General features: G+C 36.0%; 1 protein-coding gene across 3 annotated transcripts in view; it reads left to right on the top strand.

Annotated features, from left to right (window-relative positions):
- The window catches only part of LOC111141724 (KAT8 regulatory NSL complex subunit 1 like), a 140060-nt gene that overhangs the window by 66437 nt on the left and 53610 nt on the right, over positions 1–20013 (top strand). The window contains exon 6 of one of the 3 annotated variants that reach the window (XM_022494528.1): positions 6460–6625. In XM_022494528.1, the coding sequence (XP_022350236.1) occupies positions 6460–6625 (166 nt within the window). Of the gene's footprint in view, positions 1–6420; positions 6626–20013 lie in introns of all 3 variants that reach the window. The other 2 variants (XM_022494521.1, XM_022494513.1) reach the window with 2 other exon arrangements.

Genomic DNA, 20013 nt, shown 5'->3' with positions numbered 1-20013 from the left:
ACTTCTGTGTATTTCCTTGAGTCAGCTTTTTTTTTTTTTTTTAAACATAACCTCCTTGGTATTATCATCTGCTTATTACTTTTATATTATTAGCCATAATTTTTTACTATCACGAAATTCTCTATTCATATTCAGGTTTCCCCACTTGTCTCAAAATTATCTTTTTTTTTTTTTTTAAAGATTTTATTTATTTATTTGACAGACAGATCACAAGCAGGCAGAGAGGCAGGCAGAGAGAGAGGAGGAAGCAGGCTCCCCGCTGAGCAGAGAGCCTGATGCGGGACTCGATCCCAAGACCCCGGGATCATGACCTGAGCCGAAGGCAGAGGCTTTAACCCACTGAGCCACCCAGGCGCCCCCAAATTATCTTTTTATGGGTAATAAAATATGGCTTTTGAGTCAGGATCCAAACAAAATCCATGTTACTACATTTGGTAATTATGTCTCATAAGTATCTTACTCTGATACTAATCATTACTAGTATATGATTACTCTGACACTAGTTATTACTTACTCTGATATTAGTCATTTAAAAATCTGTTGGAAGTCCCTAATACAGGGGCACCTAATTATTACAATTGGTAGGGCATGTGACTTTTGATCTCGGGGTTATAAGTTCAAGCCCCACATTGGGTATAGAGATTACTTAAAAAATTTAAAAAAAAAAAGTCCCTAATACAAATAATTTTTTAAAAGACTGATTTTCAGATGACATTTTTTGTTTAGAAAAACAGTACAAGCTCATTATAGGAAAATTGGAAAACTCACAAAATGCTAAAAAGAAAGTAGAAATCATATTGCTCAGAGTATGTTTATTTTCTATCACATTTATATATTATTTTCATAGTTGAGATATATTAGAAGCAGTTTTAGATCTTATTTTGATATATCAAAGATATAAAGATTTATAGGTATATCTTTAATTCTTACAATAAAGGGACTTGTAATTTGAGTAAGGGGTATAGTTTTTCTCCTTAATACCTAAAGTAGGGGAAATGGCCTGGTAAATGTACGGTTTTCTCTGTACCAGATAATGCCTGTTATCATGATCCATTGGTCCTTTGAGTGAGTTGTTTTTTTTTTGACATTTGGAGCACAAGTAATGCTCAAAGAAGACCATTTTAGTAATTTTATATAAGCCCTATTTTAGGTAAATTCTTTAAAATTTCTTTCAAATGGCAGAGGTTAATGCCATCCTAAATGTCATTGAGTTATCTGAGTATGGGATGCATTCATTTTTCCAAAAACTATCAAGAGAAAACAAGATAGTAAATTCAATTATTAGCAGGATGTTTGACATCAGGGAAATTTGGAGAAAGTTCTTGCTATAGATTAAATTCATCAAAGAACAACTGATGAAAAGGAGAGAATTGAAATAGAGATTACTAATCATGCAAAAATAGTGATTTTTAGGTGTGTAGTTTTATAGATATTTTAGTTTCCTAGAGTTGTAACAAATCACCACTGAGTGACTTAAAATAACAGATACTTACTCTTTCACAGTTCTGTAGGCTAGAATTTAAAAATCAAGGGGTTAGGGCCGTGTTCTCAATGAAGGTTCTAGGGAAGAATCGTTTCTTGCCTGGCTTCTCCTGGTTGCTGGCAGTCCTTGGCGTTCCTTGGCTTGTAGCCCATCTCTCCAGTCTCCACCTCTTTATCCACGTGGCATTATTCCCTGGGTGCGTCTCTTCTTTGTCTCTTTTTATAAGGACATCAGTGAGTGGATTTAGTGTCTACTCTAATCCTCTATGACCTCATTTTACCTAATTACATTTGCAAAGACTGTATTTCCAAATAAGGTCACACTGTGACGTTCTTGGTGAGTGTAACTTTTGTGAGGGCACTCTTCAACCCAGGACAGTGGGTATGGGTATTTTGTATGTGAATATATGGGAACTGGGGGTTAGGAGTGGAGCTATAAGAATCTTTTTGAGAATGCACATTCCAATTTTCCTTTATTGATTTGTACTTTTTGTAAATTTTATTTATTTTTTTAAGTAGGCTCCATGCCCAGCGTGGAGCCCGATGGAGGCTTGAACTCACTACCCTGAGATCCAGACCTGAATTTATCAGGAGTGGAACACTTAACTGACTGAGCCACCAAGGCACCCTTCTACTCTTTAAAAAGTTTATTTAATATGAGAATGGGTAAATATGGGAGAAATATTGAAAACTACTATCCTTAAACAGTATTTTAAAATAATACATTAAAAATTTATGTTCTGCTCTTCTTGAGAACAAAAGATTAAAATAATCTCATAAAGTCTTTTTTATGCTTTTATGGTTCTAGCATTCTGAATTTACAACCAAGCCCCAAAGTTTCTTATTTACTAAAAATATTTGAGCACAGCATTATAAGGTTATTATGATATTCCAATTATTCCTGTCCTTCTAAGAGGATAATTTGGTTTAGGCAAAAGGTTATTAAATATTTGAATAATTTACTGTGAAAAACCCTAGATTGTCTTTCACTGGGTTTGTGAAAGAAAGAAAAGAAATATCAAAATTAAACTGTTATTCCACATCCTCTACCATTAATACTGCCACTGAGATAACACCAAAAAATTAGCTAATCCATGCCCCCATATATTCATATTTTTAGATTGTTTTATTTATTAATATAAGTGCATAATGTTTGCAGGAATTGATTTTGGTAGTGATTTACAGTAGACTATCTGCTAAAAAATGAAAACTTTTGGGACTTTGGTTCCTATAGTAATCCAGAGTATAGGACTGTACTGTAAAAAAAATTCACTTGAAGTTTTCCACTCTGTAGCAGCAAATTGAATGCTTGTTATCATCCATAAATATCTTAACTGCTAGGATTTTCTAGGATTGTAATAGAAAACCAGTTATTTCAGAAAGTCATTAAATAACTATTAGAGAAAGTAAATAGTGTTAATATAAAGTATGAACTCAGAACTTTTTATTTTTTTAGATAAAGCTCTCAGTTGTTTGTACTTTCTAGATTAGAAGAAATTTTTAGACTTGATTGATGCCCTTTTACAAATCAGAACATCTTATAGTTCTTATCTCCTTATTCTAAATTTATGATGGACATATTTGACTATACAATAAGATAAGATACATCATATCTTACTACCAAAAACTACCTTTTGTAAACCAGATTTAGAGATATAGAATGAAATGCAAGGCCCTATCACTATATCTATCTATCTATCTATCTAATCTTTCTAAAAGCTCTTTTGGTTTTTAGGTTTTTTAAAAGGTTCAATGTTTACTCATTCACTAAACTAATTATATAGGTATAATGTGTTTTATACAGGCACTGTACAAAGCACAGAGCTGGAATGATAAACCTGCCAATATATATATATGTGTGTATTTCTCTATTCATTCAACAAATATTTATTGAGCATCTGCTGTATGCAAGATGCAATATCAGGAATTTCTTGATACAAGGGTGAACAAAACAGATACAGTCCCTGTACTACTTACAGTCTAGAAAGACATTAATTAATCAGATAATCATACAGATGAATACAAAATTATCACTATGAAAAATGCTTTGAAGGACAGATGAGCAGTGATGTCAGAGCTCAAAAGGGGATTTGAGCTAGTCTTTGGAAAGATGAAACAAGGGCTGAAAGACTCTAAGAAACGGACTTTTGAGCTGAGAGCCACATGATTATTGGAAATTAAGTAGTTGGAGGAGGATGTGAGAAGTAAAGCAGAGATAACATGTAATAGGTCTTGTACTGTAGAGAGTGTGAATCACTTGAAATGGAAGGAGGTGGTGTGGCTAGAACACAAGAGCAGGGAGGACTGCAATGCAAGATAGTCAGGAGACTGATGGCAGGTGCCAGGCCAGTCAGGGCCTTTTAAACTTGGAAGTCTTTTTCTCCAGAGTAATGGGAAGGCTTTGAGAGATGGTAAACAGTATCGGAATGGGAGGAAAGGGAATGAAAAGGTAATATTTGTTTTCCCAAAAGATTGGTAATAGAAGGAAATGAAGGGGGGAAAGTGTGGATGAGAGAAACCAGTTAGAGGCTCTTGGAGTATTCTGGACAAAAAGAACTTGAATTAGGGGAGTGATTGTGGAAATGGAGAAAAATGTCAACTAATCCTCACTGTTCTCCTCTCCTCAATTATTTAATTCATTTTAAAGCCAAATTATGGGGTGCCTGGGTGGCTCAGGCATTAAGTGTCTGCCTTCGGCTCAGGTCATGATCCCAGGGTCCTGGGATTGAGCCCCACATCGAGCTCCCCACTCAGCTGGAAGCCTGCTTCTCCCTCTCCCACTCCACCTGCTTGTGTTCCTTCTCTTGCTGTGTCTCTCTCTGTCAAATAGATAAAATCTAAAAAAAAAAAAAAACTTGAAAATACAACATTCAATGAACAAATGGCACATTTTCTTTTTATCTTTAACCCAACCTATAAGCCGATTCAAAAGCTGTGTCCTGTCAGTCAATAAAGAGATGGTGGCTCATTTTCTTTAGGGCTAACTCTTCTGTGGGGAGGGGAATCAGGTCTCATTAACCGCTAAAGAATTAAAGAGGGCAGAGTTAAACTGTGCTTCAGAGTTAACTCCTGGAATAAAAAAAGCTCTGCATTTTCTCTAGACTCTATGGAAGCAATGTCTCTTGCCTAAAGATGTTTCTAACTTGCCGGAAGAACCTCTTTTTGTACTGGATCTACTCCTATCTTCTTGGATTCTAGCATCCTGACTTGACTTCTTATATCAACCACCTTCTGAAAACTGTCTTCTACCTGACCTGACTGACTACTCTGCCAACCACCTACCCTACCCAGTGCCTCATTTGATACTGTCCATCATCTGTGCCTTCTGCTCATGCTTGACATGATAGCCCACCTCCCTGGCTGTTTCTCAAGAGCAGACTGTTACTTAGCACTGATACACTTATTATAGAAAATAATGTCTAGGACATGAGATTGGACCTGTTAATTTGAGAATAGTGTTGTATTAAACCTTTCTTAGATCTTTAGAATGCCTACTAACTGGGACTTAAGACTCTTTTGACTAGGGCTCTCTGAAGACTAAAGTTAAGATTTTTAGGGTGCCTGGGTGGTTCAGTCAGTTAAGTGTCTCTCTTTGACTCAGGTCATGATCCCAGGGTCCTGGGATCCAGCCAAGTCTGGCTCCCTGCTCAGTGGGGAGCCTGCTTCTCCTTCTCCCTCTGCTTGATCCCCCCAGCTTGTGCTCTCTCTCTCTGAAATAATAAAGTCTTAAAAAATATAAAGTTAAGATTTTTAAATGAAATAGTTATTATCACCTCTTCCACCCTATACTGGTGTGGCCAGTAGTACATACTCAAGTACTTGTTGGGTATATTATAGTCACCAAATTCCGTATTTAATTCTCTTTGGTGTTACCAACAAAAGCCATTCAGGTGCCTTTATTTCTGATTTCTTATTACTATGTAAAGCACTCTTAAGTTACTTTCTTTATCCATAAGCTAGCAGAATATTTTATAGCATCCATAAGTATGATTTGAAACTAATGATGCTGCTATAGAAAAACCAGATCTTATATTTACTGTTAAACACCAATTCTACTTAAGTCAAATAACTTACTTAGAATGTATGTTTATTAGCAGTACAACATATGGCAGATTCACTTGTTGATATTAAAATACTAAATTGACTAGTTTCTGTCTATATAAATAAGGTTGAAATTGGTACATTGTATGTAGTGCCTGAAAAACTTATTTTATATATAGTATACTGGTATAAATGAAATGAAATTTATGTGGCACTGAGCATTAACTTCCTTCTGATACTCTGATTTTTAAAAAATATTTAAATATGTTTAAAAATTAATATGAAGAATGTTGATGACATTAATGTGCTTATTTTTATATATAGTTTGTGTAATCTATTTCACTATTTTATAGTTGTGGCTTCTATATCATCAGAACTTTAAAAAAAATTTTTAGAAATTTAGAAATTTTTTCTAAAACATAGTAGGATTGTATCTTTGTTTCAGAATTTACTGAAATGGTATGTAGTATTTATTTCAGAGCAACTAATGATACAGTATGGGATTTTAGCCTTTTGTAAACCTATAATCTTATGTGGTTTCACCCATATGCAAAAAGAATATGATGTAAATAGTTACAGCACCGAACAACAGGCATGCATTATTGATTTACAGTGAACATGTACATCGTACCAGTGAACTCATATGAGCATTTCCGACCTATGGGATATTTGTTTTACAGGAGGAAATAGAAGTAGAAATTATTTTTACAACTTGAATATATAAATCTCCGTTAATACCCATTCTTTTGCCAATTGTTACCACAAAATTGGCTAAAATTAATACTCTTCTGTCATAATAGATCAAGGCAATTTACATTTAGTTTTCTTTGTCTTTTTTGTTTGTTTGTTTGTTTTGTTTTATTCTCTCCACTCCCCAATTATTTCATGGCATTTCAGTGCTTCAGAGAATTTAGATGAGCTCTCTTCCTCCAGTAGCTGGTTACTTAACCAGAAGCACAATAAGAAAAGGAGAAAAGACAGGACAAGATTGAAATCTCCATCCTTGACTATCATGAGTACAGCTGCTCGAACAAGGCCACTTCAGAGTTTCCACAAACGAAAACTCTACCGATTGAGCCCTACTTTATATTGGACTCCACAGGTAAGGCTGCCTATGGGAAAATGTGAACAAAGATTTTGTCATCAATGTATTTCACATACAAAAGAATACGGATTATACATGATTATTTAGAATAATTACATCTAGAAACCTTTAAATATATAGTTTATAAGACATAGCTGTTGACAACATATAAGTGGAATTTAATAAATTTTTTAACATGGCAGTGTATTAAAATTCTCACATCTCCATTTTTTAAAAATACCTTTTATGCTTAAACTAATTTGGAGGAAAATTACATATATCATGGTGGTTTAAAATTTTGCTAGTAAGGGTAATAAGGAAAACACAAGTGTACTACATATTTGTCTTTTGCTTAGTAAAAAAAAAAAAGTAAAAATCTGCATAGCTGCCAGTTATTTTGTAGGAAATGGCATCACTCTCCTTTTTAGGTTTGGTATTTGTTAATCCTGGAGAGCATGTCTTTTCCTTTGTCTGGAATATAAGCAATGCAATTTTATATATCCATGCTGATACTTTTTACAATTAAAATGTACTTCATTAAAAACGTGCATTTTAACAATGAATTCTGTTACGCTGGAAAGAAATAAAACAAAAAAAACGTGCATTTAAAAAAGCATATTTTTCATTTGTTAGCAGAATGTTAAATGTACATCTTTCAATACATACCTAAAACTGTGATAAAGGTCAACATGAGTTACCTTTAGTTTTTGTTATATGATGTGCTTTTTAGGAAAGTTTCTTAATGGGAAAATATTTTTATTTAAAGTTTACATACAAAGCCATATTTTGTTTAATGATTTTTATTTAAATATGCTATACGAACTAGATAAATAATATTTTTTGAAATCGAGTATCTAATTTCATAATTATACATAGAATTGCTTATTGAAAATGTTGAACGTATGAGTATGCCATAATAGTCTGACTGGAAGGAATTTGCTTGAGTAATTTAGGGGATTTGTTAGATGTTACTAGAATATATTCTCTGAGATTGTAAAGATTGGCCTTTATTCATCAAACAAAGGAAGAAATGAGTGTGAGATTATTGTTACTAGGAGACCATATATTTTATCATATTCCACTCATTGAGCTAAGCATTTTCAGTACATTATTTTGTTATTATCTCAAAATGTAACTGTGAGATGTTGTTAATTCCCCTTTAGATGCAGAAATTGAGGAGCAGAGAGATTAAGTAACTTGCCCAAGGTCACATAGCTAGTAAGCAAAATGTCTGATTCCAAACACCATGTTCTTATCTGTTGTATTGATAATGACAAAAATAAACCAAATCTTTTTTGTTTTTGAAATCAGTTAAGACAGTATATTTTGGGGTACGGGAAGGGGCCTGTCTGGTTAGAGGTATTAAGAAATACATCATTAAATAAGGGTTTTGAAAGATAAACAGACTTTTGAAAGGTTATGGGAGAGTTAGAGAAAGAATTTTAAGTAAATAGGAATAGAGATGAAAAAAATGGTGGAAGAACAGATGCTCCACCTCCAACTTATCCTCCAAATTGCGAGGATATTCAGTCGCCAGTTATTTACCTTTCTAAACTTAATAAATGTCCTTTCTCTCGGGAAGCCTTCCTTGACATCCTCATTATAGGATATTAATATAGCACCTTGTTATAAAAATAAGCCATTATTTTAGTATAATCCTTTATTTTTCTGTTTTCTCATTACACTGTAAATTCTTAGAGAATAGGGACTATGTATTTCTGAACCTACAGAGCTTTGAACAGTAACTGTCCCAATAGTATATGCTCAATAAGTAATTTTTTGATGTATGAAAGAATGTAGTGGACACAGGAAGATATTTAAAAGGTAATGGAGAGTGAGAACTTAAAAGTTCACTTTGTGAAATTGACTTTTGTGAAAAACTGTTACTTATAACAGTAAGTAATGTCTAATAGAATTTTCTTGTAATGTTGGAAATGTTCCATAAATAACTGTGCTATCTAATATGGCAGTAACAAAATACATGTAGCTATTTAGCACATGAAATGTGGCTAGTGCAACTGAGGGACTAAAATTCTGTTTTATTAATTTTGATTTAAATAGCTACATATGGATAATGGCTACCATACTTGATATGACCAGTCTAGATTCATACTACCCTCACAGCAGTGACTACATAATGGCACTCATTCTTGATTTCTAATACCATTCCCAGCTGAAAGGAAACGGAGGTCTTTGGAGAAATGAGTGATCTCCAGATGTGGGGAAGAGAGGGTATAAGATGAGCTTGGAATATCTCAATGTTACCAGAAATCAAGGAAGTGTTACCGAAAAAAAAAAAAAAAAAAAAGATGGGGGGCATGTCAAAAGAACTGAGAAGCTAGTTTGAAGATGCTACCATTGGCCAAATTTAGGGCTATTTTGAACATCCAAATAACTAAGGACAGTAATGAACCATTGAAAAAATAGGAAACCATGCATCCATACTGCTGACAGTCAAATTGACTGATAGATAAAAAGGAGAAAGGGAGAACTTTCCCATATGGTAGAATGCTGATTAATAAATATGGATTGAGCACAACTACAGAATTATTGCAGTGATCATTGTAAAGATTGACTGGGAAATAATCATCAATAGATGATTAAGACTAACTTAGGTCTTGAGAAGAAGGATACAGTTTCAGTATTCAGTATTTTGGCCAGGGATGCATGGCCTGAATTTAATTATAAGGAAATATCAGACAAAGCCAAAACCAGCAACATGTTATTAAGAAACAATGAAAAGTGGCCTGTATTCTTTAAAAAGAAAAAGTCAGTGTCATGAAAGTCAAGAATGACTGAGAAAGATTGAAAGAGACTTAAAAAGATACATGACAATTAAATGAATATTTGATCCAGATCAGAATTCTTTTGCGGGGAGGGGGGATTCTTGGGACAATTGAGAAAACTATGCCTTTGGTGGTAGATTATATAAAAGTATTGTTCAGTTTCTTAAATGTGATAACTGTTTTGCCATAATATAAGAAAATATCCTTATTTTAGGAAGTATACATTGAAACATTATGAGGTAAAATGGCTAAGGCATCTATTTTATTTACTTATTTTTAAAGATTTATTATTTTAGAGAGAGGAAGAAGGAGAGTGCAGGGGTGGGGAGGGGTAGAGGGAGAGAAAGAAAGAGTCTTAAGCAGACTGTGGGCTGAGTGCAGAGCCTGGCACAGGGCTTGATCTCATGACGCTGAGATCACAACCTGAGCTGAAACCAAGAATCAGATGCTTAACTGACTGTGCCACCCAAGTGCCTCTAAGGCATCCATTTTATGTAATAAATTAACTCCTATGCATGTACCATGGTAGTAGTTATGTAGCATCCTTGGTAGAATTGAGAAAATAATAATTTATTTTCTATAACACTTAATTCTCTAGCAGAATACTGGCTGAGAAAAGCTTCTATAAAGGCAATGGAGAAGTTGGAGTTATGCTGCAATGTAGCATCTAGTAATTAGCTGATCATCACTCTCATTGCAATAAGTATATGTGTGAATTGCAGGGAAAAAATCATCATACTAGTAAAGAATTTAGCAAGACTTCTGGTTTCAGCTCCAACACGTAAAGAGCCTGGAAGTCATCACTTCTAGCCTTACAATAAGAAAAAGTGAACAAACTGAAAATCAGTGCTTTTCATGGACCCATCAAAGAAATGAGGCTACAGTACAAACTGCTACCCTGAATTATGGAGAGGAAAGTAACTCCAGAGAGCCACAGCCAAGATGTGCTTACCTGGAGCAGAAGCCACAGCAACCATACATTAGTTGGTAGGAACATCTAACTGGTACTTTTGATGAATTACTGGAGGCTGAGTATGGATTAGACTAGCTTGAGAGTGAAAAACTCCTAGGGACTGTAGTTTTAGAAGTCCCTCCACACATTCATGGACTTTACCTCTAGGTAAAACCATTAGGTTCTCACAGTGAGATCCTCAGGGGCTGTGACGTGGAAGGGGAAGGGATAACTTTTATGAAATGAGGCCAGAAATTGAATACAGCTTTTTCTTCTAGGGAAAAGACTTTAGTAAAGTTATAGCTTACCTGGGAGAAAAGCATTTTTTCCATGGCTGTCCTCTGTAGCCTTTCTGTCTCACCTAATAGGCAGTGCGGTGGAAAGTAAGAAACATTTGTTAAAGTCACAGACCCACTAAATGACTAAAATTTGATCATAAAATTATAGTAGATTATGCTACTGTAGGAGGTATGCTTCCCCTCCTGCCCTCCCTCCCTTCCTTTCTTCCTTTCTTTTCCTTCCTTCCATCTGTCCGTCCTTCCTTCCTTCCTTCCTTTTTCCCCTTCCACTTCTCCTTCCTCTTCCTCTTCTCCTTCCTCTTGACTTTCTCTTTCTCTTTCATAGGCTCCGTGCCAAATGTGGAGCATGAGCTCATGACCCTGAGATCAAGAGTCAGAGTCACTACTGACTGTACCAGCCACGCATCCCTGGTATGGTTCCTTTCCCCCCACTTAACCACCACACCGACAAGATTCTGGTACTGTAACAGTAGGTTACAGCTGCAAAGCATAGACTGTCTCTGAGGAGGAGTAATTAAGGAAGTTAAAAGTCAACAGGGGAGACAAAAACAAAGACACTAGAGGAATTTTGAGTCCTCTGGCATTTACAACTATAGCGGATATTATATATAGCCCACTCTTAGCCAGATTAACATAGTGCCTCACGATAAAATTCTGTTTACCTCAGGATGCCTGGCTGGCTTAGTCAGTGGAACTTGTGATTCTTGGTTTCCAGTTCTGAGTTCAAGTTTCACATTTGGTGTAGAGATTAATTTTTTAAAAAGTTCTGTTTACCTCAGATCCTGTTACCAGATACATCACGTAAAGCTTTAACAAAAAATTACAAAATTACAAAATTACAGCTAGGAACTGTGAAGTGACAAACTATCGGAACCAGGCTTAAATAGGACAAAGATGTTGAAATTCTCTTAAAGAACTGTGATTAATACATTGAAGTCTTTAATGGATTAAGTAGAAAACATGTATAGGTACTACAAACAAAGAGATGTAAACTTTTTAAAAATTCAGTTAACAGATAATGTTTATCACTTTCAGATGTAGAGGTCAGTGATTGATCAGTCTTATATAATACCCAGTGCTCATTACATCACGTGCCCTCCATAAAATCCATCACCCAGTTATCCCATCCCCCCACCTCTCTCCTGTCCAGCAACTATCAGTTTGTTTCCTATAATTAAGAGACTTTTATGGTTTGTCTCCATCTCTGATTTCATCTTGTTTTATTTTTCCCTCTCTTCCCCATGATCCTCTATTTTGTTTCTTAAATTTCACATATGAGTGAGAGCATATGATAATTGTCTTTCTCTGATTGACTTATTTCACTTAGCATAATAACCTCTATTTCCATCCACATCGTTGCAAATGGCAAGATGTCATTTTTTTGATGGCTGAGTAGTAGTCCAGTGTGTCTGTGTGTGTGTGTATGCCATATCTTCTTTATCCGTTCATCTCTTAATGGCCATCTGGACTCTTTCCATAGTTTGGCTATTGTGGACACTGCTGCTGTAAACATTGGGGTACAGATGCCCCTTTGGATCATTACATTTGTATCTTTGGGGTAAATACCCAGGAGAGCAATTGTTGGGTCATAGGGAGTTCTATTTTCAACTTTTTGAGGAACCTCCATGCTATTTTCTAGAGTGGCTGCACCAGCTTGCATTCCTACCAACAGTGTAAGAGGGTTCCCCTTTCTCTGCATCCTCACCAAGATCTGTCATTTCCTGACTTGCTAATTTTAGACATTCTGACTGGTGTAAGGTGGTATTTCAGTGGGGTTTTGATTTGTATTTCCCTGATGCCAAATGATGTGGAGCACTTTTTCATATGTCTGTTGGCCATCTGGATGTCTTCCTTACAGAAATGCCTGTTCATGTCTTCTGCCCATTTCTTGATGGGATTATTTGCTCTTTGGGTGTTGGGTTTGGTAAGTTCTTTACAGATTTTGTATACTAGCCCTTTATCTGATAAAACATTTGCAAATATCTTCTCCCATTTTGTCAGTTGTCTTTTGGTTTTGTTGACTGTTTTCTTTGCTATACAAAAGGCTTTGATCTTGATGAAATCCCAGTTGTTCATTTTTATTTTTGCCTTTGTTTCCCTTCCTTTTGGAGATGTGGCTAGCAAGGAGTTGCTGCTGCCGAAGTCACAGAGGTTGCTGCCCTTGTTCTCCTCAAGGATTTTGAGGGATTCCTGTCTCACATTGAGGTCTTTCATCCATTTTGAGTTTATTTTTGTGTATGGTGTAAGAAAATGGTCCAGTTTCATTCTTCTGCATGTGACTGTCCAATTTTCCTAACACCATTCATTGATGAGACTGTCTTTTTCCATTGGCTATTCTCGTGCTTTGTTGAAGATTAGTTCACCATAGAGTTGAGGGTCCATTTCTGGGTTCTCTATTCTGTTCTATTGATCTCTGTGTCTCTCTTTTTGTGCCAGTACCATACTGTGTTGATGATTACAGCTTTGTAATATACCTTGAAGTCTGGCATTGTGTTGCCACCAGGTTTGGTTTTCATTTTCAACATTCCCTTTGGCTATTCGGGGTCTTTTCTGGTTCCACACAAATTTAAGGATTATCTGTTCCAGCTCTGTGAAAAAAGTTGATGGTATTTTGATAGGGATTGCATTGAATGTATAGATTGCTCTAGGTAGCAGAGACATTTTTTTTTTTTTTTTTTTTTTTTTTTTTTTAGCAGAGACATTTTAACACAATATCTGTTCTTCCAGTCCATGAGTGTGAAATGTTTTTCCATTTCTTTATGTCTTCCTCAATTTCTTTCATGAGTGTTCTGTAGTTTTCTGAGCACAGATCTTTTGCCTTTTTGGCTAGGTTTATTCCTAGCTATCTTATGGTTTGGAGTGCAGTTGTAAATGGTATCGACTTCTTGATTTCTCCTTCTGTTGCATTGTTAGTGTATAGAAATGCAGCTGATTACTGTGCATTGATTTTATATCCTGCCACGTTGCTGAATTACTGTATGAGTTCTAGAAATTTTGGGGTGGAGTCTTTTGGGTTTACACATAGAATATCACGTCATCTGTGAAGAGTGAGAGTTTGACTTCTTTGCTGATTTGGATGCCTTTTACTTCTTTTTTGTCGTCTGGTTGCTGACATGAGGATTTCTAGTACTATGTTGAACCGTAGTGGTAATAGTGGATGTCCCTGCCGTGTTCCTGACTTTAGGGGGAAAGCTCTCAAGTTTTCCCCCACTGAGAATGATATTCACTGTGGGCTTTTTGTATATGACCTTTATGAAATTGAGGAATATTCCCTCTATCCCTACACTGTGAAGAGTTTTACTCAAGAAAGGATGCTCTACTTTGTCAGATGATTTTTCTGCATCTGTTGAGAGGATCAGGTGATTCTTGTCCTTTCTTTTATTTACGTAGTGTATCACATGGACTGATTTGCAGATGATAAAGCACCGCAGTCCAGGAATAAATCCCACTTGGTCATGGTGAATAATCTTTTTAATGTACTGTTGAATCTTATTGGTTAGTATCTTGGTGAGAATTTTTGCATCCACGTTCATCAGGAATATGGTCTGTAATTCTTTTTGTCATAGTCTTTGATTTTGGGATCAAGGTAAGGCTGGCCTCATAGAAGGAGTTTGGAAGTTTTCCTTTCATTTCTGTTTTTTGACACAGCTTCAGAAGAATAGGTATTAATTCTTCTTTAAATGTTTGGTAGAATTCCCCTGGGAAGTCCTCTGGTCTAGACTCTTGTTTGTTGGGAGTTTTTGTTTGTCTGTTTGTTTGTTTTAATTCCTGCTTCAGTTTCCTTGCTGGTTATGGATCTGTTCAGGTTTTCTATTTCTTCCTATCTTAGTTTTGGTAGTTTATAAGTCTCTAGGAATGCATCCATTTCTTCCAGATTGCCTAATTTGTTGGCATATAGTTGCTCGTAATATGTTCTTATCATTGTATCTCTTTGATGTTGGTGGTGATTTCTCCTCTTTCAAATATGTGATTTTATTTATTTGGGTCCTTCTTTCTTTTTGGTAAGTCTGGTCAGGGATTTATCATCTTATTAATTCTTTCAGAGAACGAGTTCACAGTTTGATTGATCTGTTCTACTATCCTTTTGGTTTCTATTTCATTGATTTCTGCTCTAATTTTTATTAATTCTCTTCTCCTGCTGGGTTTAGGCTTTTTTTGCCGTTCTTTCTCCAGCTCCTTTACATATAAGGTTAGGTTGTGTATTTAAGACCTTTCTTCTTTCTTGAGAAACACTTGTATACATTTCCCTCTTAGGACCACATTTATTGCATCCTAAAGGTTTTGAACAGTTGTGTTTTTATTTTCATTTGTTTCCATGATTTTTAAAAAAATTCTTTAATTTCCTGGATGACCCATTCATTCAAATACCTCCATGTATTTGAATTCTTTCCAACTTTCTTCTTGTGATTGAGTTCCAGTTTCAAAGCATTGATGTCTGAAAATATGCAGGGAATGATCCCAATAATTTGAGACCTTATTTGTGACCCAGTATGTGATCTATTCTGGAGAAAGTTCCATGTGCACTCAAAAAAATGTGTATTCTGTTGTTTTGGGGTGGAGTGCTCTGACTATATCTGTGAAGTACATCTGGTCCAGTGTGTCATTCATAGCCCTTGTTAACTTTTTGATCTTCTGCTTAGATGATCTGTTCATTGCAGTGAGAGGGGTGTTAAAGTCCCCTACTATAATTCTATTATTAACAACATGTTTCTTTAATTTGTTATTATTTGGCTTATATATTTGGCTGCTCCCATGTTAGAGACATAAATATATACAATTATTAGATCTTGCTGGGTAGACCTTTTAATTATGATATAGTATCCTTCTGCATCTCTTATTACAGTCTTTGATTTAAAAATCTAATTTGTTTGATATAAGGATTGCCACCCCAGCTTTCTCTTGAGGTCCATTAGCATGATAAATTGTTTTCCACCCCCTCACTTTCAATTTGGTGATGTCTTTAGGTCTAAAATGAATCTCTTATAGACAGTATATCGATGTTTCTTGCTTGTTTTTATCCATTCTGATACACTGTATCTTTTGACTTTGGGGCATTTAGCACATTTACATTCAGAGTAACTTTGAAAGATATCAGTTTAGTGCCACTGTATTACCTGTAAAGTCACTGTTTCTGTATATTGTCTCTGTTCCTTTCTGGTGTGTGACTTTTGGGCTCTCTCTTTGCTTAATGGATCCTCTTTAATATTTCTTGCATGACTGGTTTAGTGATCACATATTCTTTTAATTTCTGTTTGTCCTGAAAGGTTTTATCTCTCCTCCTTTTTTGAATGACATCCTTGCTGGATAAAATATTCTTGGCTGCATATTTTTCTTACTTAGCACCCTGAATATATTATGCAGTCTTTTCTGGCCTTCCAGATCTCTGTAGATAGGCTGTCTGCCAGTATAATGTTTCTACCCTTGTAGGTTATGGGCCTCTTGTTCTGAGCTGCTTTCAGGATTTTCTTTGTCTCTGAGATTTGCAATTTTCACTGAAGTGTTGAGTTGTTGACCTATTTTTATTGATTTGAGGGGGATTCTTTCAAAAACCTCCTAGACTTGAATGTCTGTTTCCTTCCCCAGTTTAGGGAAGGTCTCTGCTCTAATTTGCTCCAGTATACCTTCTACCCCTCTCTCTTTCCTGTTCTTCTAGGATCCCGATGATTCTAATATTATTTTGCTTTATAGAGTCAATTTATTCTCACTTCATGATCCAGTAGTTGTTTATCTCTCTTTTTCTGAGCTTCTTTATTTTCCATCATTTTGTCTTCTGTATCACTAATTCTCTCTTCTGCCTTATTTATCCTAGCTCTTAGAGCCTCCATTTTTTATTGCATCTCATTAATAGCCTTTTTTATTTTGACTTGATTAGATTTTAGTTCTTTTATTTCTCCAGAAGGGGCTTCTGTAGTGTTCTCTATGCTTTTTTTTTAAGCCCAGCTAGTACCTTTATAATTGTTATTCTGAATTCTAGTTCCTATATCTTACTTATGTCCATACTGATAAGGTCCCTGGCAGTCAGTACTGCTTATTTTTCTCTTTTTTGAAGTGAGGTTTTCTGTCTTGTTATTCTGTCCAGAGAAGAATAGATGAATGAGAGGAGAAAAGAGTAAAATGGCAACTATGACTCCAGAGAAAAAGACAGTAAACAATTTAGAAGAGACTTGAAACCAGGGGGAAAAAAATATATATATATATATATATATATATATATATATATAGACACACACACACACACACTCAGGTGAATAGAACAGAGCAGTACACAAGATTTTGGGTGTATTTTGGTCTGCTTATTAGAAGAAACTGCATCCCAAAATTGTAAAGACAGAAAATTTTAGGTATATTCAAAAGTAAAATTAAATACAATGATAGGATAGAATATAAGTGTAAAAATGAAAATTAAAAAGATTTTAAAAACTTCTTGAAGAAGGAAAGAGAAAAAAATAAAAGTTGAAAGACTAAGGACTCATGGGGGAAAAAACATGAATTCTATATACTATTTTCTTTTAGTGCTGGAGTTTTGCAGTTCTGTGTGATCAGTAAATTCGGTCTTAGCTGGATGTTCTTGCTGATCGCTTTGGGGGAGAAGCCTGTTGCTGATCCTCAGGCATCTTTTTCTGAGGTTGAATTGCTCTGCGTATGCCAGGGGTCCAGGTTAAGTAATCTGCACCAGATTGCTCTTTGTGGCTTTTGTTCCCTGAAGGCTTTCTGTAGTGCTTTAGAGGATTAGAATGAAAATGGCGGCCTCCCAGTCTCCAGCCCAGGCACTGAAAGCTTGGGGTCCCACTTCTCAGTGTACCCTCAGGGAAAAGCATTGAGTCACTCCTGTCTCCCTGCTCTTTGTCCACCCTCCATGGTCACCGAGCCTATGACCATGCATTTCTCTCTCAGGCTTACAGTCCCATTTTGAATTCTCCAAACCCTGAAGACTCCTGCGGCTTTCATTGGCATTACTTCCCCAGGGATGGTGGGGTTGTCTCACTGTGGTTCTGCTGCTTGCTGGGCCCCTGCTCGCAGAGCAGTTGCTGGACCCTGCTGCATTTCACGGTTTATGGCATCCCCAAGATGAGAGACCACTCTTGGGCTCACTGATTGAAACCAGCTTCCCTGTTTCAATGACTGAGAGCTCTGCCACTCTCAAGCAACCCCAGTCTTCCTGTTACCCTGAGAATCCTGTGATACACTGTCCTACAGAGGATTCCACCCTGCTTTGCCACCTGAGCACCTTTCAGTCAGGGATGTCCCTCACCAGAGCAAACTTCTAAAAGTTCAGATTTTTCACTCTGCTGCTCTGTCACTTTCCAGCAGTTGACTTATGGAGGCTCCCTTCTTGTGTGATTTATCTTCTGATCTATTGCCTTGGATTTATTTCTCTGCACCTCCTACCTTGCAGAAAGTTGTCTCTATTTGGAGTTGCAGCTGTTCTTTTCTTAGATTTGTGGTTGAGTTTGCAGGTGTTCAGAATGTTTTAATAGCTATCAAGCTGAATTCCAGGGACCAGAAAAAACCTAAGTTCTCCTACTTCTCTACCATCTTGGACCTCTGGAGAGATATAAACTTTTAAGAATCAAAAGTAAATGCTAGAAATCAAAAACACTGTAACCTAAATGAAGCGTACCTTTCATAACCTCATCTGTAGACTAGATATGACTGAGGAATGAATCAATAGGCTTGGGTAAGGCAAATAGAAACTTCACAAACTGAAATCCAAAGAGAAAAATGAATGAAAAAACAACAATGAATCTAAGAATTAGAGGGTATTTTCAGAAGGTCTCTCATGTGTAATTGGAATACCAGGAAGAGTAGAAGAATGGAGCAGAAAAATATTTGATGTAATAATACATTAGAATTTTCTAAAGCACTAAATGACACATCCACAACACTCAAGCAGAAGAACATCAAGCAGGATAGATGCAAACAAACAAAAAACAAACAAACAAAAAAAAACAACAAAAAGTGAAATACCTAGGCATAACAAATTCAAACTGCAAAAAACCAAAGACAGAAAATCTTGAAGAAAGGCAGAGGAAAAAAAAATCTTATCTATAGAGGAATAAGTATATGAATCACAGTTGAGTTCTCATCAGAAACCATGTAAATGAAAAGAGAATAGAATGAAATCTTCAGTGGGGGAAAAAATGTAAAAATTCATCATGTTATATATTTTCTTCACCATAGAAGTAGGCATGTGGCCCATGCTACACATTCAGAGTTACCCCATTCTTTTTCTTTTCATCATCTACTCTTGTATAATAAACCATCGTGGGGCGCCTGGGTGGCTCAGTGGGCTAAAGCCTCTGCCTTCGGCTCAAGTCATGATCCCAGGATCCTGGGATCGAGCTCCACATCGGGCTCAGCGGGGAACCTGCTTCCCCCTCTCTCTCTGCCTGTCTCTCTGCCTACTTGTGATCTCTGTCTGTCAAATAAATAAATAAAATCTTAAAAAAAAAAAAAAACCATTGCAAATTTGAGTTGTTTAAAACAATTATCTTTCATGTCAGTTGCCTTAGTTGTTGTTCTTTCAGTTTTACCTAAGATCTCATACAGTTGCAATAAGATGGTGTTTGGGGTTAAAGTCATTTGGAGGCTTGAATGGGCTACTGATCTTGACTTCTTTTTCTCTTTATGTAGTCTCAGGCCTTTTCATGTGGTCTTTTCACATGGTTTCTTTAGCAGGGTAGTTTTATATTGGGACCCAGGCACTCAGAAATGCAGCTATGAAAGCTGCCAGTTCTTCTTAAGACTTAGGCCTTAAACTAATATGAAATTTTCTGTTCAATGTATTGGGTAAAGCAAATCAGTATGGGATTTAATATGGAAACAACTATTCAAGGGCAAGAATATTGGGAGGGAGACATGGTTCATTGGAAGCCACCACTGGAGGTTTACTACCACAATCCATTCTCTGGTTCCCATTTATTGACCTCGCATACGTAAAAAATACTTAATCGCTTCCCTGAAGTCCCTTGCATCTCATCCCATTACTTCATTAAGCTCAGGCTTAACATCTTGAATTTTATCATATTAAATCATGCCCAGGTATCTGAAAAAATACTTTTTTTAAAGTTTTATTTAAAAAATTTAAAAAAGTAAACTCTACCCTAATGTTGGGCTTGAACTCATGATCCCAAGATCAAGAGTCACATTCCTTACTGACTGAGCCTGCCAGGCACCCCTGAAATGAGACTTTTAAGGTGTAGGTCCCTCACATTTGGTTCTTTGGGTATAGATCCTCAAATATAGTTCCTCTGGATTGAAAGGCTGATTTGTAAACTAATGTAATTACATTACTTCCTTTACACATACCCAGCATAACAGTGAGATAGGGATAATCAGAATAGACACTGCTCAGATGGGAAAATGGGA

This window comes from Enhydra lutris, unplaced genomic scaffold, assembly GCF_002288905.1.
Source record: "Enhydra lutris kenyoni isolate GAN:26980312 unplaced genomic scaffold, ASM228890v2 scaffoldscaffold1, whole genome shotgun sequence".
Classification (NCBI taxonomy): Eukaryota; Metazoa; Chordata; class Mammalia; order Carnivora; family Mustelidae; genus Enhydra; species Enhydra lutris.
The sequence above is the reverse complement of the archived record's forward strand: the minus strand, read 5'-3'. Positions and strand labels throughout refer to the sequence as shown.